The sequence below is a fragment of the Rousettus aegyptiacus genome, unplaced genomic scaffold (assembly GCF_014176215.1).
Source record: "Rousettus aegyptiacus isolate mRouAeg1 unplaced genomic scaffold, mRouAeg1.p scaffold_m13_p_6, whole genome shotgun sequence".
Taxonomy (NCBI): domain Eukaryota; kingdom Metazoa; phylum Chordata; class Mammalia; order Chiroptera; family Pteropodidae; genus Rousettus; species Rousettus aegyptiacus.
In genome coordinates, this window is record NW_023416309.1 from 97,212,950 (window position 1) to 97,233,303 (window position 20,354).

The 20,354-nt window shown below is 49.2% G+C and overlaps 1 protein-coding gene and 2 non-coding genes across 4 annotated transcripts in view; 1 reads left to right on the plus strand and 2 right to left on the minus strand.

The window, feature by feature from the left end:
* Nucleotides 1–1,954: 1,954 nt before the first annotated feature.
* On the minus strand, nucleotides 1,955–2,026 carry TRNAC-GCA. The gene has a single exon. It is a non-coding gene; the product is annotated as a tRNA-Cys (tRNA).
* A 5,452-nt stretch (nucleotides 2,027–7,478) lies between these two features.
* On the minus strand, nucleotides 7,479–7,550 carry TRNAC-GCA. The gene has a single exon. It is a non-coding gene; the product is annotated as a tRNA-Cys (tRNA).
* Nucleotides 7,551–8,308: 758 nt separating this feature from the next.
* Nucleotides 8,309–20,354, plus strand: part of LASP1 (LIM and SH3 protein 1) — a 36,575-nt gene continuing 24,529 nt past the window's right edge. Inside the window, exons 1-2 of one of the 2 annotated variants that reach the window (XM_016164718.2) lie at nucleotides 8,309–8,507; nucleotides 15,199–15,293. In XM_016164718.2, the coding sequence (XP_016020204.1) occupies nucleotides 8,439–8,507; nucleotides 15,199–15,293 (164 nt within the window). In that variant the 5' untranslated portion in view covers nucleotides 8,309–8,438. Of the gene's footprint in view, nucleotides 8,508–15,198; nucleotides 15,294–20,354 lie in introns of those variants that run through there. The other variant, XM_036222427.1, reaches the window with a different exon arrangement.

Sequence of the window (20,354 nt, forward strand, 5' to 3'; positions counted from 1 at the left end):
AATAATAAAAGTTACTATTTACGGGGTGTTAATATGTGCCAGTCATTGAGTTAAATCATTTTACAGGACTATTCCTACTTGGACCCTTCCAAGGGTATTATTGATGTAGGTATTATTATTCCTGTTTTACAGATGAGAAAACTGAGCAAGGGGTTAAGCCATGAATACAAGATCACACAGATCATGAAAGGCAAAGCTGGAATGCCACCCACGTCCAGCTGATTCCAGTACAGGCTCTAAGTCACTATGCTATACTGCTCTCTCCTCCTACCTTATGGTACCATCTTATTGTATTTCCATGGGTGATTATACTCACTCATTGGCTTCAATTACCATCTATATGCTGATCACTCCCAAGTCTATATCTCCAGCCCAGATATTTCTGCTAAGCTGTAGCCAATACAGATGGTCCCAGACTTATGATGGTTTGACTCATAATTTTTTTGACTTTACAATGGTGCAAAAGAGATATGCATTCAGTGGAAACCGTACTTTGAATTTTGATCTTTTCCTGGGCTAGCAATATGTAGTAAGATGCTCTAGTAATGCTGGACAGTGGTATCAAGCTGCAGCTGCCAGTAAGCCATGCAGTCACAAGAGTAAACAACCATACTCTACAACATAGCGTTAAATGCTTTTTTGATTTAATGATATTTTCGACTTCCAATGGGTTTATTGGGATGTAATCGCATTGTATGTCGAGGAGCATCTGCATATGAAACTGGTGATCTGGACACCTCTACCTCACAGGCACTTCAAACCTAACATGTTCAAAACAGAAATCATAACTTTCTCAGAAAATCTGCTCTTCTGCCTGTATTCATTTTCTTGGTTGGTGCTACCACCAGTGTCTCAAACAGAAAACAGAGACACAATTGATTTTCCTCTTCCCCCAGGTTCCCAGACCTAATCACCACCTATTGACTTGACTCTACTTCCTAAAGTTTTCTATTTGAAGGTCCGCCTTTTAGAAGACATTGCGACAGCCTCTAAATGGTCAGACCATACCTTCCGTGGCTTAAACCCCCGTGTTAGCCCTCTGGTGCTTACAGCATAAAGTCCAACTCTCTTAGCACTGAGCTTTTCTTGAAATGACTTAACCTTTTTCCTAGACTCGTCTCCTGTCACCTTGCTCTTACACTTCACACTCCAACTGCTTAGGATTTCTGGACTCTTTCTTGCTTGATCCACTACCTATTCTTTAAAACTCTCCTCAAATGCTATCTTTTTCCTGTGCCATCTCATCTCACAGCCTCAGCATTCTCCCTCCGGAGCCACCTCTTTACTTAAGTAGTGGTTCTCAAATATTTTCATCTGAAGACTATTTTACATTCTCAAATTATCAAGGATCCTCAAAAGTGTTTGTTTTTCACAGATTGTATCTATTAAGTTACCAGATTAAAAATTAAAATTATAAATGTTTAATTACTTGTTATTTCACTTAAGATAAGCCTGAAAAATAACTTCTTTTTCCCAAATAAAAATATTTTAATGAGAAGAGTGACTTTGTTTTACACGCTTTTGGAAAACCCTTTAATATCTGCTTAATAAATGTCAGCTGGATTTTCATATTTCCACATTTAATCTGTTGTGATACATCACACATAATAATGTAGTATTATGAAAACAATTCTTTTTTTCTATCAAAAAGGGTCTCTAGAGGTATCCCAAGAGTCCCATTTTGATGTACTCTTGAAGGGAACAGCCCTGACCTACAGAACATCTTGTATGGTGTGGACTTAACTTCGTACTGTAACCCTTTTGTTTGCAAAACCGGTCCTAGTACTGGGGAGTGATATCCGCGGAATCTATAGTTTATTAGTTACTGTAGCTTTTTAATAAGTTTCTGTATCTCCAGATGCACAATATACTTTTTTGGTTAATGTTACCGTTTTTCCCTACTACTTTGTTTCCTACTCGCTTGTGGTTGGTAAGGCTTAAAACTGAAACCAGCAGGGGGCACCCGGATTTGAACCGGGGACCTCTTGATCTGCAGTCAAATGCTCTACCCCTGAGCTATACCCCCTCTGCGGAGGGTGCTAAGACTACAGCTTAATTGGAGTGTTTACTGACCAGACCTCTGTGGTGATTAACAATAGTTTGGTATTTATGATCAGCTGCTTTAGGTTTCCCACAATGATACTAAAGAACTAAGGGAAGATTGCATAGACAGTTCGGACCCAGATGGGGGAAGAAAAGAGCGAAATCCCCTTTGACCCAGGCTTGAAGTTCCTGTGGGTGTGTGCCATGGGATTTCTCTCCTACATTAACTACTGCCTTTTCCATCTCTGGGGATACTTTACGTGGAATTTCCGTCCTGCCTGCTTGCAACCCGAGCTGCATTGACTCCCTAGCCCAGTGCTTTGTACGCGAGAGGAAGTGCTTCCCTTGTCTTTCCCAAGACCCTCTCTGCTCCTGCACCAGAGGTGCCCCATTGTCTACATTCTCTCCAGTGTCTTCAGTCACTTCCTCTTCTTCCTTGGCTCCTTCAAATATCAATGGGCTTCCCCTGGATTAAAAAAACCTTCAAACAAACAAATAAACAAACAAACCCTTCCTACAGCTATGATTTCCTGTTTATTTCTTCTTTCTCACTACCAATTTTTAAGAAAGTCTATACTTCATTTTTCTCATTATCAGCTACCTGTCTCCACAGTTCTGTTACTCTGCATTTGCTTCCTCTACTGTCAGTTATTATTCCCCCTTGGTCTATATATCTTGTTTCTCCAACTAGACCGTAAATTCCCTGAGGGGCAGGATTGTGTTGCATTCTTTTCTGTATTTCCCATGGTAGTTGGCACCGTGTTCACTATAAGCCCTCGGTTGTACTTGCTCACCAAACTGCAGTCCCAAACTCAGCTATTGTGTAAAATCAAGGCTGCACTCAAGGCAGTTTAATATTGTTGGAGGAAAGTTTACAAATCTGTGTCATTCCAGCAATCTCAAGCAGGCTCTCTGTCTAGTACTGCTATACCACTGGCTGATTAGGTTCACTTTTTCACTCTTCGAAATGACTGTATCACACACTTTCTCCTGTCTCAAACCTTCCACATCGTACCTCTCCTCACTCTCTTAGCTGAAGAGCTTGCCTCTTCCTTTTTGGGGAAAATCAGAATCAGCCAGAAGCAGCGATGTGCTAGTAAATAACTAACAACCGGCTCCTGAGTCCTGATTTCCCAAGGTGCAAATACTCTCACTTGCCTATTTTAAGCTACCAATGAGAAGTCAACTGGCTTAAAAAATTCCTGAAAAACATAACCAACAGTTCTCATAAACCAGCATGAGCCGGATCTAGCGCACTTCTGGAGTCAATGACCTCCTTCATCAACTACCAACTTTACAATGACAACTCCAAAAATGTTATCTCCAACTTGGACCTTGAATTCCAGAATTGACTAGATCTCCAACTGCATACTTAAACATCTCTTCTTAAATGTCTACGGGGTACCTCAAATTTAACATGTTGACCCTATACTAGAATGTGAAATCCATGAGGATAGGAGGCTGTACTCTATTATTTTCTGTGTAAGAGTTTAAAAATGAAACTCTTGATCCCCGCCCAGCCCCAGAAAGCTTACTCCTTTCCCAGTGTTCTTTACCTCAGGAAACCACACCACCCATCCAGATAGTGAGGACAAAAAAAAAAAAAAATCATTCTTGATTTTCTCTTTCCTTCATCTTCCCCCAAGCCATCTAATGTTCAGGAAATGTGTGGCTCCCCTGCCATAGTCAACCTGGATACCGGCACTCCTCTCCAGCTCTGCTGGTTTTCACTGTGGTCTGCTAAATAAAGGCCCTCCAAATATGTCCACATCCCAAACCCCTTGTGAATATGATACTTTACATGATAAAAGGGACTTTGCAGATGCAATTAAGTTAAGGATCTTGAGATGCAGATTATTTTGGATTATCCAGGTGAGCTCAATGTAATCACAAGGGTCCTAAGAAAAGAGGGGCAGGAGGATCAGAGTCAGAGACAGTGAGAAGATGTAAGAGTGGAAGTAGAGACCATAAGGTAAGGAGATGGATGCTACCTTGCTGGTTTTGAAGATAAAGGAAGGGACCATGAGTCAAAAAGTGCTGGCAGCCTCCAGAAGCTACAAAAGTCAAGAAAACTGATTCTTCCTTAAAGCCACCAGAAGGAATGCAGGCATGCCAATACCTTGATTTTAGCCCAATGAAATTGATTTTGGAATTCTGACCTCCAGAACTGTAAGATAATGCATTTGTCTTGTCTTAAGCAGATAAGTTTGTGGTAATTTGTTACAGCAGTGATGGCAATCCTGACCTGTCTCTGTGTCCACTCTTTTTCTTTTATTTTATTGTGCTAAGAACACTGAACATGAGATTTACCTTGTTAACAGATTTTTAAATGTGCAATACAATATTGTTACTATAGGCACAGGGGTTGTACAGCAAATCTCTAGAATTTATTCATTTTGCATATCTGAAAGTTTATACCCTTTGATTAGCAATTCCCCATTTCTCTCTCTTCATCCCTGGCAACTACCACTCTATTCTCTAATTCTATCAGCTTGACTGTTTTATTTTTATATATTTTTAATTCCTACAGCACCTGATATTCCTAGATGGAATCCCATTCAAGTATGAACCAGGCCTGACTCTACTTAGCTTCTGTGATCAGACTAGATCAGACGAGGTATGTTCAGGGTGGCATGGCTATAGACGAGTTTGACTGTTTTAGATACCTCGTATAAGTAGAATGCAGTATTTGTCTTATGATTGGCTTATTTCACTTAGCATAATGTGCCATGTTGTCACATATTGCAAGATTACCTTCTTTTTAAGGCTGAATAATATTCTATTGTGTGCATTCTCTATGTTTATTCTTGACTTTCTATAAATCTTTCCCACAGGAGTATGAGTGATGATTTCAAATCCTTCTGCTCAAAACTGTCCAATGCTGGCTTTTCATCCATTTAGAGTAAAATCCAGACTTCTTACCTTGGCCTACAAAGCCCTCTATAGTGCTGGCTACTTCTGCAGCTCTCTTGAATGGCTCTTCCCTTGTTCACCTTCCTGCAGCTACTCTGGCCCTAGGACCTTTGCAGTAGCCATTTCCTCTATCTGGAATGGCCCCTGCCAAATGGCTGTCTCTTTCATGCCATTCAGGTCTGAACTCTAGAATCACCTGCTCAGAAAGGTATGCTTCTCCAACCTGAAGTAGCCCCCTTGTAACACAGCATCTTATTTTTTAATTTAATTTTATTTTAGTATTTCCTATATTACTACTAGGCATTTCCTTGCTTATTCGTTTGTGCATTTGTTTCTAGTCTGTATCCATTACATTTTAAACTCAGTGAGAGTGAGAACCTTTGTGTCTTTCTATTGAAAGTATGTTCTGCACCTAGAGTGGGTGCAGAACATACTACATATAGTAGTTGCTCCATAAAAAGAGAGACCACAAGAGAGTATAGCCAGAGAAAAATCTCTCAATGGAGATGTCTTTTTAGCTGGTGTTTTTATTATTTTGAGAGAGACCAGGGGACAGGATTCCCTGTCCATTTAGCAAGAGGTTGTTCTCTAACTTCTTAGGATAAACCGGTAAATAGGATTATTGATAAAGAATTGAGGCTTGAAAAGGCAGATCGGTACCTAAATCCACATGTTTTCCAAAGGGCCATGTCTTCGGTTGGTCTTTCCATTTTGTTTCTTATCATTGGTATATTTAATATTATCTAGCAAGAACTAATTTTGAACAAAATTTTCAGTACAAAAAAAAATGTAGAATTGGTGTAAAAATAGTTTACCCAACAGGCACCAGCAGAGGGGTATAGCTTGGTGGTAGAGCATTGACTGCAGACACTAGCCTGCCCCCTACTTAAATCCGAGTCCCCCCTCTCTAGCCTCACACCTCAGTTACTCAGAATAACTCGAATTTCCAATATTCCTGAATGCAAAACTCTTTGTAAGATCACTCTGTCTATTCCTCCTGAAAAGTTTTCCCCTTCAAATGTCCCCCGTAACTGCAAAGTAGAGAGAGAGCACCCCAGCGTTTGCACAGGGTATGTTCCCCACTCAGTGGCGAGGAGTCCACCTCTAGTCTCAAAAGGTAGAGAGAAAGCAATGAACCCTTCCCATCTCTGAGACTGTTCAAAACCTATTGGTTTAATGTAAACTAAATATACGTCTTTTGGGGTAAAAATGGAGTGTCAGGGTGGGGCAATATTACTTTGCCTAGTTCATACTCTGATCAGGAAGACTAGGAGAATGAATCCAAGTTCAGAAGGTTTATATAATCACAAAATTTAACAAGACATACACAGATATACAATAGGTGGAAAAGAGACAGATTTCTCCTTCAGATTAGTTCAAAGGCAAGCCTCTGGCCTGCTAACCTCCAGGTGGTAAGTTTGAGGCCTGGTGTCCAGGAAGGGGGTGAAAAATTGGTTATGTCTCTGGTCTGGGCTTCGGACTGGATAGCAGTGCTCTCCTCTCTGCTCATTCCTGATGTCCAGCCTCCAGACGCATCCCACAGCAATGGGAGCCGTGGGGAAAAATGTGCTTGAGTATTCCCTTGGGGCTCTGAGGGATGACACAACCAGATTCCGGGTTTAAAATTTCACAGCTGCCCCCTGACTCAGGCAGTCTGTCTCTCCTTATCTCCTTTATTTTTCCTTTTTTTGGGCAAAACCTAGTCATAGGGGATGCCTTACTTCCTTCATACTTAACTATTTTCCTCTGGCCCAACAGTGATATTATCAGTGACACAGCCAATAGACATCTGTCCCCACCTTTAGGTTATGAAACCTAATAGCCTTGTATTACTAGTTTAGTGGTTTTTGAAGTGTGATCCCTGGCTAGCAGCATCAGCATCACCTGGAAACTTGTTAGAAATGCAAATTCTCAGGGTCCCAGTCCAGGCCTACAGAATCAGAAAATAAGGGTGTTCTAACAACCCTTCCAGGTAATTCTGATACACACTCAAGTTGGAGAAGCACTATATTAGTTTATGTCAATTTGCATCAGGTTGTAACTTTATTTTTGTAAATTAAAATGAATTTATGGGTGTACACTGGTCCTTTTAATATTCTCAGAGTGCTTTGACTCTACCTGTGTCATAAGCAATAGGGAAGGAGTCCATGTCACCGGTAATAAAGTTGAAGCTGGAGAAAGCTTGTTGTCTGTGGGTTTCCCTCTCTTGACTTACCCCCCTAGGAAACAGGAACGCCAATTCAGGGGCGTCATTTTTGTCTCTGGAACCCATGCCAACAGAAATCCAGACACCTCTGGTGCCAGTAATTGTGACGCGCAGATTTGTACTTGATTTGTGTGCATATCCATTCTTCCTCCTTCTGCTGGGTACAAAACAAAACCGAAAGCTTTTCACTAAGATTGGAAAATAAGAAAGGAATTTTTGAAAATAGTTTTTTGTTTTCTTTCAACCTCAGTCCCAATGTTAAAAGTAAGAATCAACAAAGCATTATGCAAAGTGAAGAGAGAAAAAAAAGCCACCAAGGGGGCACCCGGATTTGAACCAGGGACCTCTTGATCTGCAGTCAAATGCTCTACCACTGAGCTATACCCCCGCGCCGCAAGCGCGCTTCGAGATGGCTCATTGAGTACTAAGATACGGCCAGGAGGGGGGTGGGAAATTGAGGTAAGGAGAAAGGAACGAAAGAGGAAAGAGGGCCAAGCAGAAAGCAGAAGGTGCTCGAATCTGGGGAACCACAGGAAAACTAGCTGACAGAGGAGCAGGGGAAAAAAGAATTAGCCCAGGCTGCAAGGCGCTGAAAAGAGGCGGGAGGGATGGGTTCCGCCCTACAAAAGTGGGAAAGGATGTGGGGCGGGGGGAAGGGAGGCTAACTGAGGTGGGTATGGGGGTTCCCGTTCCGTCTGCAGGTTCTTGCTTGGTACCGACGGTTACAAAGGAAAGTCCCGAACCTGGTGAATCTGATCGGGCGTTCAGGGAGCTTCCAACCCCACCCTCTACGGACGCGAGGGGTTTGTCCGCCGCCAGCAGCCCGGGCGCCCCAAATGTGCAGCCAGACCCGTTCCGCGCCGCCTCCAGCGCGGGAACGGTTCTGCGCGAAGCCGCTGCCCGCGGTCTGGCTCGCCTCTCCAGGGCGCCTCCTGCTTGGGAGTGCCGGGGCACTAGAGACCCTCAGGACTCACCTAAGCGCGTACCCCCGGCCCCGCAGCCCTCCCCGGAATCCGCCCCCGCGCAGCCACACGTCGCCCGGGGAGCGCGCCTCTTCGCGCGCGCCACTGCCGCCGCGTCCCCGCCCCGGTGCAGCCCCTCCTCCCCGCTGTGTTTATTAGGGGAAGGAGGGCGGAGGCGGAGGCCAGTTCCCTAGCTCCAGCCGCCGTCGCCAACGCCTGTGTAGTTGCAGCCGCGGCCGTCTCCCGCCAGCTCGCTCCGGGTTAAGAGAACGCGCGCAAGCTCGGGCGTCCCCGCCCCAGCCTTTCCCCGAGCCATGAATCCCAACTGCGCCCGGTGCGGCAAGATCGTATACCCCACGGAGAAGGTGAACTGTCTGGATAAGGTAAGCCCCGGGACCTGGAGACGCGTCTTTGCCATCCCTGAGGAGTACTCTGGATTGGGGGAGGAGAGAGGGGCCGGGTCTATGCAGCCCCATCCTTGCGATCCTGGGAGAATGGAGGGAGGGCGGTGTCATGGGGTCTTGGGGACAGTCCTCAGTTTGGAAACCAGGAGATCCGAGGCAAGGCAAGGAGTCCACGCGTGGCAGGTAGTGACTAGTGGAGAAGAGTGGGCTCCGTGCCACGGGGTTGGGCGGACGGAAGAGGGGTAGGGAAGCCAGGCCCCAGGGTGGAGGCTGGGGGAAGGTTAGGGGTGCAGTCCCGCCCCCTAGGGCCGGGAGAGTGAGAGGAGACTGCCGCTCCCTCTCCCCGCCGCCCCGAGCGCCAAGTAGGCGGAAGCGCGGGGCCCTGGGGGAGGGGGCGGCGGGGGGGGGGCGGGGCAGAGGCTGGGGGGCCCATCGTAAATGTCCGCTCTCACTGCGAATGGCGGGGCTTCCTGGCCTGGAGACAGGGGGGCGGGAGCTATCAGCCGGCGAGTATTGCATCTGGTGAATTGGGCGGATAAGGATCTTAGCCCCACTGCGATACCCCTGTTTTTAGACGATCTGTAGCCCCCCCTTGGTGGTTCAGCGGTTGGTGGACTAGCAGACCTCCTTCATAGCTTCCCAGCCCCCGCCTCAAATTAGAGGCCAACTCGCGGTGTTGGGCCGCCCAGCAGGAGCGGGGCGGGGTCGGGTGCCGGAATAGGGTAGGTTGGGGGGTGCTTCACAGAGATCTCCAGAGCTTGAGATCGGCTTGTAGAACAAAGAGCTAACTTTTCAAAGCAGGTTTCCCCAATGGAGGGTGGGGTTGGCTGAGTTTAGGGCAAGGCAAGAAAAGGGGAGGTGTTTGGGGGGGAGGGTGGCCTTCTGGAAATTCACTGTCCTCTGGGGGCCTTTACGCGCCCCCTCCCCATGCTAGACTTGTTCATCTGGTTGCCATTATACTTTTGGAGGTGGGTGGAGAGTAGAACTGGATGTTTTCAGCAGTTTGGGGTCGGATCCGGTCCTCTTTTAAGCTCCCTTAGATTCTGAGGCAAAATCTGCCTCCTGTGCATGCCGCCCCAGTCTGGAGGCGGGGCCTCTGATTTTGCTCCCTTCCTCATTGTGCCTGTCTGAACTGGCAGGGGTGGGGGACATAGAAGGGACGGAGGAGGGGTGCAGAGCCTTCGGGCTAAGTTCATTGCCCACCCGGAGCCACATTTTGTTTGAGAAAGGACATTTCATTGGACATTGGTTGTCTCGCCCCTTCTTCTTGGGGTTGGAGCTTCCTAAGTGACCTTTGACCTCTGAGTCTGGGTAAAGAGGTGGGGTGCCAAGGTTCTGAAGTACTTTTGATCTTGCTCTTGGAGGAAGGGGCCATATGGGGGCTGCTGCTGTTTCACTCTCTCCTGGGCTTGGCTGGACAGCAGGAGAGGAGGGCCATATTGTGGATACGAGGAATGCGGGTGCCGACCTTCTAGATGAGCATGCCAACTCCTGGAGGGCAGGACTAGAATTTGGAGGCACTAATTGAAGAATTATCTGTCCTTGCATACCGATGTTTTTGCTTTTCCCTGGTGGTAGGGGTTTTGACCTCTGTATCTTGAGTTTTCTGTGCTCCCCTTCTTCACAGTCATGAACTGGAAAGATGCTGTGGGCACTTTTCAGCCATATAAGGCAGAAACAATACATGATGGAGAGGTTGCTAGCCCAGGAGTTGGGAGATGTCTTCTTTTCAGGTCTACTCCTACCAGCTTTATGAATGGCCTCAGTGTTTCACCATCTGTCAGATGGGTATGATGATGTCATTTCCTTGGAGATGGGGTGGTGCACTAAAGTGCCTTTAAGGGGATGTGGTATAGACTGTGCCCGCCCTATCTTCCTGGGATACTCTGTTCAGCCCCACACCTGGCTCTCCTCATAAAGAACTGTAGTGCTGTGTGTTAGAGTGGAGCAGGGCAGGGATCCCGCAAGGTGCCCTTCCCAGCTAGCTGTTCTCTTGCCCCAGCTGAAGAAGACATTCAGGTGGGGTTTGTTTTCAGAAATGGGAGTTGATAATTCCTCTTTTTAGATGGCCCTGAGGAGACCTCTCTCCACCCCCCTGCACTGAGCAGGAGGCCTGGAATACCCATGTATCAGACTTATTCCTCCTAATCTCTAGGCACTAAGGACTGGCACATCCACCTGGGGAACTGGTGCCCAAGATCTGAGACCTGGGAGGGGAAACATTCAGTCCTCACAGGCAAGGTTGCTAACCAACTTCCTAAGACTTCACAATAAGAGAGTCAAATTAGACCTCACTACAATTTTCCTATGGCATGTAGCCCACAATGTGACCCAAAGCACAAGCTATGTCCTTGGTGTGTTAGCCTTTTCTCCTCCCTGAGCCTTATCTCTCAAAGGCTTAGGTGGGTAAAGGCCGAGTCACCTCTGATGGCCACCCTTCCCCCAACCTGCAATACCCAGTGTGCTCTGCATGCTGGATAAATATGTATTGCTGATGATGGTGTTTGAGGAAGGAGATCGAGATTTGCTTTCCCAGAGGACTTCTGGGATTAGTGTTGAGGAAGAAACAGGGTGACCTCATTTGTCATTCATTCAACAAATATTTATTGAGCACCTACTTTGTGCCAAACGTTCTGAAGGGCTGCTGCAGAGCCCTTTGGGAGGGAGGGGTAGGGTTTTGACCTAGACCCTGTTGGGAAGCATTTGTATCTGGGGACCTGAATCTTGCCCTGTCCTTCTCCCCTGGCTTGTTTTCCTGGGCCTGAAAAAAGGTGGAGACATTCATTCAGGAAGGTGAGAGGATATATGGGCACCAGTTCCCCTAGAATCCACCATTAGGAGTGCTCCCCTCTGTCCGAACCATCCCCTCTACCCTACCCTGCCACCCCCACGGGGGCAGCAAGGTAGAAGAAAGCTGGGCTGGACAAAGCTGGTATCTCATTTTTCCAGTTAAAGCTGAGAGTACCCAACAATCACCTTGTGGCCATCCATTTATAGTAGCTACTACTGCTTGCGATGTGCCAGGTTCAGGCTTCACAGCAGCCTCAGAAAACAGATGTGATTGCTCCTATAAATGATGAACTCCATAAATGGAGACTCAGGTTATGTTGCTCATTCCCCTCTTAGCCAGAGCTGGAATTCAAATCTAAAGTTCTTTGTGTTCAGCTCTTCTGCCTGTTGTGTTTGCAAAAAGTACTTTTCTTTACAGTATCTCATTAGTGTCCGTGGTTGTTCTGCCCCTCCTGACCCTGGCCTGAGGGATGCCCTGGGCCTAGGCTTTTGCCTGGAGTTGGGGCGCTAGGAATAATCATCTCCCCATGGGAATTTATGGAGATGCAGCCAAGGTCTATGCCTTTAAGCCAGGTGGCCAACTGAACTGATCGGGTGATCCAGTCAGGGTGGGGCTGGTATTGCCCCTGAAGAAGGGAGAAACTGTAACCCTGGGCTACAGGAAGGGAGAGGAAGATCTCATACTTCAAACCTGAGTCATGGCAGCCTGGGTGCAGGGGGTAAGATGCCAGGCTGCAGGCACAGTGACCTGAAGCTGGCTGCTTCCTTGTCATCCAGAGCTGTGAGTAGCGCTTCCCCCACCTCCACAGTGATTCCAGAGAGATAAGGGCTGGCCCAAGCAGGTGATCTTGCTTCTGCCCCCATCAGCCTCTGTTTGCCTTTCTGTGGAGCGGGTGTTCTGGGAGACTTGAGGGTGATACTGGAGTCCAGGAGATGGGCTGAGAAGCTTCTAACAGGCATCAGAAGTCTGATTTTTTTGTGAAAGGAAAACAGTGGGTTCCCAGGGCAGCGAGAAAAATTAGAGTTGCCTGCCCAGAGGTGTACTTTGCTCCCCTGAGTCCTGGGTCCCAGGAATGTTTCTCTGAAATCTTAACCTGGGGCAGGGAAAGGAGGCAGAGAGGGTCATTGTGAGGTCGTGTTGGCTTAATTTCCTGACTGTGTTCTTCACCAGATTTGACCAAATAGGGATGTGGTTTCTTTCATCAAGGGGTTGGGGTTCCCTTGGGGTACCAGGTCCGGGCTTGGCCCACAAGGGCTATTGAGTGACTTGTCTTCCCTATCCCCCGCTTTCCTATTCTAAAGAGGACACAGTAGCAGGAGCTGCTGGATTTTCTTGAGTCTTGGAGCCTGCGTCCTCTCATTACCCTTCCCAACACTCTGCAGGTCCCTGGTTTTAGTTCCACTTTACGGATGCAGAGACTGAGATCAGTGGTTACCCTGAAGGCACTCAGTCCACTCTTGTTTTCATTTTTCTCCTGAGCCCCCTGTAGGAGCATGGATAACCACTGCCCCAGCCTCTAGTGTGTCTAGCTGAGAGCAAGGGGTCTCTGGGGGTGAGGTGGAGAAGAACTATTGATGGAAGTGGACACCATCCCCTCACATGGGGGCTCCCCTTCAAATGGCAGCCAGGAAGGGTCTTGTTGGAACCCCTGGATTGGGTGTTGGCCCTGTACCCCCAGCCTGGTCAGTATACTCTGCCCCTTTCCAAGAGGCTTGGTTCCAAGGTGGGGTCTTGGCCATCTGCTAGGGTAAGGATGCTCGTCTCCTTCCCTTTGTCTTCCTCAAACTAATCAGGAAGCAGCTTTGGAGGTCTCCAGTCCTAGGACAGTGTGTATTCCTGCAGATTGTGTGTGTGTGTGTGTGTGTGTGTGTGTGTGTGTGTGTGTGTGAAAGTGGGTCATGATCTGGATTCCAGAGAATGTTTTTCCTGGCAGGGCCCTGTGGGGGTGCGGGGAGGTGGGGGCCCAGGCAGGGGCATATGCAACTAAGCAGGCAAAAGCCAAGCAGACTGGGTGGTGACAGGGCTGGGGCACTCTGCCAGCGCCTCCCAGGCATTGGGGGTGGGAGGGAGGCCATCACTTTAGGGGGCTGATGTGGGCGGGGACCACCCTGTTCTAGTTTTCTGGTGGGTGGGTTGTATGTGTTGGGTTTTGCACCAGTAGGAGTCTGGGCCAGGCTCTGGGATAGGCCCCGGTTGGGGTGGGGGCGAAGCCTAGACCAGCCATCCCTTAGCTTCCAGACTTCTAGCTGGCCTTCTTCCCAAAAGAAGGTTCTCCTATTACTTCATTACTATTCCACCATTGGATATTCCTTTGGGTCTCCTTGACAGGGAAAGTAACCTGTCAGAAGGTGATCACCCCCCAAATTACCCATGGTCTCTGGTTGGAGTGGGCCAGGATAGGGGAGGTGGTATCCCAACCTCCCAGCTTCCTTTTTTCTATCCCCTCCTCCAAAGTGTCCCAGAAGCACCCTTGGTTGGGAAACACATTTTGAAAAGTAGTGCCTTGGGGGAATTCCTTGACAGATGGCCAACAGTCTGCCCTGTGCTGATCACCTTCAGAAGTCTCCATGGATCCTTCCTTGGCTTCTGGCCTCCTTCATGGGGCAGAGACAAGCCAACCAACTCATCCAAGCAGCTGGGATTCTGGGATCCTAGAAGCTGGGCTCCTGGTTGCAGGTCCGGGGCCTCATCCTGAGCTCCCGAGGACAGATCTCATCTGCCTGGGTTTGCCAGAGTATCAGCATTTCTTAGGATGGGGTCACTTCTGTTGCTTCTTATCCCTTTCTCTCACGGCCTTCAACTCTTCCCCTCCACTGGCCACCTGGATTGGTTCTGGTTGCTCCATTCTGGGTCTCTGGGTTTTGCTGGAGTCATACATGTCACTTATCCTCCCCCTCGGTGTAGCTGTGGTCTCCTCCAGCCCCCCAGCACACACAAACCTCCAGTACGAGCTGCTGAGCCTTGGTTGAGGTGCATATCTGCTGTGCCCAGCACCTAACATTCGAGTACTTAGAGGTGCCAGATGCTGTGCTGAGGGCTTTGCAGATTTCTCATTTAATCCTCAACATTCCTGGGAGGCACAGGTATCATTTTCGTTCTACAGAACTGGAAATGGCTTAGAGGTGTGGGCCTTGACCAAAGTCATATAGCTAGTCAGGGTGGAACTTTGATGTCTGTTATGGGGGTAGCCCCCACCAAAGTTTTTAAGCAGTACTCTTCAGTGCCTCAGAGAGACTAGCTGCTGGGTGCTCTCCTACTGCCTGAGGGGTGGGAGAAGGGTGAGGGAAGGCAGAAAGTGGTGGCTAGAGCTGAAGCACCCTTCTCCATCCTCTGGTGAGGGGTCCCACGGGAAATGGGAGGTGTCAGAGCTGGAGCACCGCCCCGGCTTAGGGAGGGCCTGGTGTGGGAGCTAGAGTGCCTGGGTTCTGGGCCTGAGTGCTGGGGGGCTGGGCCCTCATTCTCTTCTCTAGGCCTTGTCAAGGTTGAGGAACTGCCCCTCACGTTCAGCAGTGGCTTCTTAGCAACACTGGTGCAGCTTTGCATAAGCAATGAGGCTTCTCCAACTGAGGGCAGCGAGAGTGATCTGGGGAGGTGGAGCCGACATTTTGGGGACAGCTTGCCACTACTATTACTGGCCTCTTCCCCACTCACCCTTCACATCTGCCTATCTCTCTCCCTCTTGACAGCTCAAATGACTGGTGGGGATGGGGAAGGGGAGTGTCATCAGCTGCCAGAGCCTGTGACCTGAGATGCCCCCAGCTCACCCAGGGTGATTCTGTGTTTCAGTCCTTGGGATGAAGTGCTCCTTCCTAGGGCCTGAGCCCCTCTTCCTGAAGTCCTGGTGTCTGATGGGTATCTTCCTTCTGCCTCTGTCCCCAGTTCTGGCATAAAGCATGCTTCCATTGCGAGACCTGCAAGATGACACTCAACATGAAGAACTACAAGGGCTACGAGAAGAAACCCTACTGTAATGCGTGAGTACTGCCTCTGGCCGGGGGCGGGGGGGGGGGGTCTGGGCGGGACCCCTGGCTCCTTCCCTCATTCTTCCTTCTATTCTAATAACAACAAAGTGACTGTTCTAATAACTACAAGGTGACATTTTCTAGCACATCTACCCTCTCTTTGTTGAATGTCAATCACAGTTCTCACCACATCTGGATGAAGTAAGGGCCATTATTCCCATTTTACAGAGAAGGAAACTGAGGCTTGGGGCAGGGAAGGGACTTGCCCAAGATTACGTGGCTAGTGAGAGGCTAGTTCAAACGCAGTAAAGCAAGCATGTTATTCTCATTGTACCCTGCTGCAAGGGATGGATCCAATGTGGTCTTTCAGGAAAAAGTGAGCTGCCCTATTTGTGCCCCCTTGTGTTTTCTGCTTTTCCTTCTCTCACCTGCCCTCTCCCAAAGGGTCTAGGCACTAGGCTTTGGGGAGCTCCTGGCTGCAGCCCTTCCTAGTGTTCATTTCTTGAGAAGGGGTACGGGGGCAGCAGAAAGGAGTGGCCTGGCCTGGGGCAGAGCTCTTCCCTCCCTGCTGAGGGAGACTGCGCGGACCTTTGCGTCTTTTCCAGCGGAGTTGGCTTGGACTCTTCCTTTTGCACTGGGACCTGCAGCCTGGCCTGCTGCAGGGAGGTAGTTAGAGGTGGGGTCCCCCATCCTATGCCTACCAGAGAGTGCATCTTCCATCTTCAGGATGACCTTGTACAAACTCGGGGCTGGTCTATGGCTCATGCAGGAGCTCCCAGCCACAGTGCTAGGTAGGAGCTTTGGAAGGTCAGGTCACTTCAAGTTGGTGGCAAGTCAGTTTCTGACTTTTTTTTTTTTCTTTTTAATTCTCAGAAGGCTCTTTGCAGTTGAAGTTTACCCAGGAGGGTAACTTTCAAACTTGTCTAAGAGGGGTTGAGGGCTTAAACCCCTTTGAAAGGCTGCCTCTCCCTTACTGTACACGTGCTCCCCTGCTAATACCACAGCTTCATCTCCTTGTTTTTTTTTGTTTTTTTTTTTCATTCATCAGGCATATATTGCCTGCTGGCTGCTACATGCTTTCCTGTGCCAGGTGCTGGGAAAACAGATTTCTGAAAACTCACACTCAAGAGATGTGTGTTGTCTTTTCTGGGAGAGATTGGGGCACTGGGAAGGCTGCCTGGGGTAGAGAGAGGGTCATAGCTCTGTCCCAGCTCTTCCAAGTCAGCTGCCCCTTCTGTTAGCTTCCACCGGTCCTCCCCCCCCCACCAACCCCTCCCACCCCCCAAGGGAAATGGGACATTCTTTGAATTCTTAAGGGCTCACACAAGCCCTGATTCTCTGCCACTTCCTCCCTCTGTTGGGGTGTGGGGTGGGGTTCACCAAAGCCTGGGCAGTTTTAACCCCTCAATTACTGGACCATTCCAGGCTAGATTCTAGGCACCAAGACTCTTGGGAGCAGCTTCTGAGCCTTTGCCCGTCCAGGCAGAAGTCCGACTGAGCCCCGAGCCTAGTAGGTGGCAGGCACTGATGCTTTTCCTAACACTCCAGTAGCCTGGAATTCAGTGAGCATTGGGAGTTGGTGAAAGAAATCAGAGGCATGTCCTTCTTTTCTCTGTATTTTCTCAGCCTAGTGTCAAAGTCCCAGCTTACTTTTTTTACCCTCTTCTCAGGAGGCTGCAGCAAATGGGATGGGACGCTCCTTTCAGAGGTTGGGGGGGGGCTCTAGGGGAGGCAGAAGATAAGCACTCAATCCTGGATGCTGCCTCCGGCCTGCAGAAGCAGAGGTTCCCCGTCTTGTGCCCTGGCCCCCAGCCAGAAAAGCAAGTTGACCCCTCTCTCTTCTCCCAGCCTTTACTGCCCTGCAGGTGCCACACCCAGTTGACCTTTGGCCCAGCCCTGGCCTGTGCCACACCCAGTTGACCTTTGGTCCACCTGGGATGTTACTTGGGAAGGAGAAGATTTGGGGGCTTTGTGGCCCAGTTGTGTTTCACTGTAACTATAGTAGCACTTTGCCCGAGGCGTTCACACTCCCTCAGCCAGCTTCTGCTGAGCAGTTGGTCTGTGCCAGCTATCCAGACATGGAAATTCCAGGATAAACCAGATGCAGGCCCAGCCTGCAAGGAGTGCCCTCAGGACCTGTCCGAGCCTCGCTTTCCCCATGGTTAAAACTTCCTCCCCTGGGACGCTGGACTCGAGACCAAAGGGTATTGGGCACTGTGTTGAGTGTTCACTCTCATTCCTTTCTGTTTTCTTACTGCTTCCAGCTGCATTTTCCAGTGATATTCAAGTTCCAGATCCTGAGGTTTCTAGGGTATAGCTTTGCCCCGATTCCCATCCTGGCCCTGCTTTGTGGACAAGGTCTGGCTTCCTTCTCAGTAGCACCTCCTGCTCAGAAGCCAGAGAAGCAGGTGGTCTCTTCTGGCATTTTGCCTGGGAGTTGTGCCCACCCAGTGAGTGAGCGTGAGTTTGGTGCACAGGGAGGTCTCTACTTTCTGCCTATCTCTGGCTGGTCCCTGAGCCAGGATCTCGTAGGGGGTGGTCAAAAAAGAAGAAAGCTATCTGTCTTTCCTCAGTGGCCTTCTCAAGACAGATTTAAGTTCTGGAAAGTGACTGTAAGCAGTGAAAAGGCCTCTTCTGTTTCTCTCCTCATACCATACTTGCTTTAGGGTAAGGCTGTGGGGAGAGCACAGGCCAGAGCTCACATCCGGCCGGATGGTGGTAGACCCCCATGGACGTGCACTTACACATGTGCCTGGTGTGTCAAGACACACACTCCACCAGACGTGGGGCTGGAATGAAATGACAGGGAGGCAGACCGAACAGGCAGCGTTTGTGTTCTCGCTTCCCAGGCCATAGCCACTGGTGCATTGCCATGGCAAGGTAGAGGCCTGCCTGCCCACTTCTGCACAGTGGCCAGTGGTAGAAGAACCACTATTAATTGAATTATTTCTCGAAGCTTCCAGGTAGACAGGAGAGCCTGTTCCATTGGTTAGAGGAGTATTTATGCCCTCAGTTATTTGTTTTGTAAACTACATTTTCTGAAAGCTGGGCAGATCTGTCCACATTACAAACCTGCTGCTTTGTCTCCATACAAATAGTCTAGGTCTGGAGGTTGGGGGTGGGGAGAAATGTGCTATCTCCTCCTTCTTGGGGGCCACGCCTCAGTGGAGGCTGCGGATCCTGGGTGGAGTTGCAGGCTAGGGGAACTAGCTTTGGGGGTGTCAAGTATGGCGTGGATATGGGCTGGGGAAGAAAGCGGGGTGCTCAATTGTACCCTTCCCCTCTTCACTGACTGCAGATATTCCGGATCTATCCTGCAATTTCCTTGAGCTGTGGAGTGAGGGGCTGAGGAGAATGGAGATATCCTTGGTTGTGGGGAACAAGGAGCTATGGTCCTACTCCTGCCAGGCCTCAGAGAGTGGGGTGGGCCTGTGCTGGTGGAGCTGGGTGCTCACAGTGCCTCTGGATTCTAGCACACTCTCACATCCCAGCTGCTCTTAGGCTATGGGGCAGTGGTGGGCACATCCAGGTCTGGGGCCTGGGGCTTTCCTGCCTCCCCAGAATGCTCTGCCTCTGACTGGGAGCAGGGGCTAACGCTAGGAGTGAGAGTACAAGGGGTGTGTGTGGTGTGTTTGGGACAGGGAAGGCACACTCAAAGGGGCATTCATCGTGGCCAGATGCGGCCTCCAGGCAGACCCCACACCTCCTCGTACTTAGAGGTGTCAGGGCCTCACTGAACCTCAGGGGTCACTTTGCTTCCTAACATCCCCATTTCATAGATATGGAAACTGAGGCCCAGTGTTCTCATGCCTTGCCCAGCTTGGCAGAGTAATTTATGTATTACCTTCAAGGACAGGAGCCGCGATTGATTTTTTATTTTGTCTCCAATCCCTGAGGGCTGGTAAGTTCTTCCTCACGGCTAGCCTTGATCTTTTGGGCTGCTCATTATTTTCCTTTGGTCCAACAATGCCTCCTTGTTACTTCCTATCCCCACCACTTCAGCCCTTAGGCCTGGGGGACTAGTGAGAAACTGGGTTAGAAGGGAGCCCTCCCTGCCGCCCATGGGCAGTGTTCCCAGCAGGGGGATCAGCAGCTCCTTCCAGAGGCAGGATGTCGGGACTTTTTTTTTTTTCCTTTTGGTAAAACCAAAGGCTCCTTGTTGCTTTTGTTGATGTATTTCTGTTCCTCCTTTAACAAAAAGCTGTGGTTTTTGAAGGGGTCCTAGGCTGGAAGGGGTGAGGTTGCAGAAAGGGGCGCTGTGCTTTCAGGCTCTTCAGTCTGTGCTTGTTCTGCCTCTGGAGCACAGCTAATGGCAGGACTGGGAATGGGGCTGCACTCTACAAGCTGTCGCTGTCCCCAGTAAGCCCATAAGCAGGAGACCAGCAGCTTCTCAGCATCCTCCCTGTCCTCACAGTCCCTCTGAGCAGGAAGGTAACTCAGAGGTCCTCAGGGATAGCCCCTCTCCTGGGACAGAGGCCCCTTTTCCTACATTTGCACAGGTCATTGTCTAGATTCTCGAGACACCTACTTCAGAAACGTTATAAGGAGTAGGTGGCTTCTGACTGGGGGTGTCTGAGAGACCCCAGAGGGGCTAAGCTTGGAAACAGGCTGGGTTTGAAACATTATTACTTTGTTCTCTACTCACCCGGCTAATCATTTCTTTTCCCAGAGGTCTGAGAGCTGGTAGGGGACTGAGGTCCACCTGAGAGAGAGATATCAGCTTGCTTTTAGCTGGCAGGGGAGCAGTGGTGGAGGGGATGCATTGGGTAAAGTCTCTGTCCTTGACACTGAACCTCAGTTTCTTTACCTATAAAATGGACACATTGATAATACCTGTATTTTCTAGCCCAAAGCCTGTGGCAGATTGCAAGAAGGAATGTACACAGGATGCAATATGTCAAGAAGTCACTTTGTGTGCCTGTAAATTCTTCTGGAGGCCTAGGCTGCTGCTAACGGCTGCCTGATTGCTCTCTTGGATAGATGCTGAAAGGGAAGATCACTTCCCCTGTCCCCCATATTTCCTGTCCTGTGGGCTCTCTCCATGCCTCTCTCTTCCCCACAGCAGCTGATACA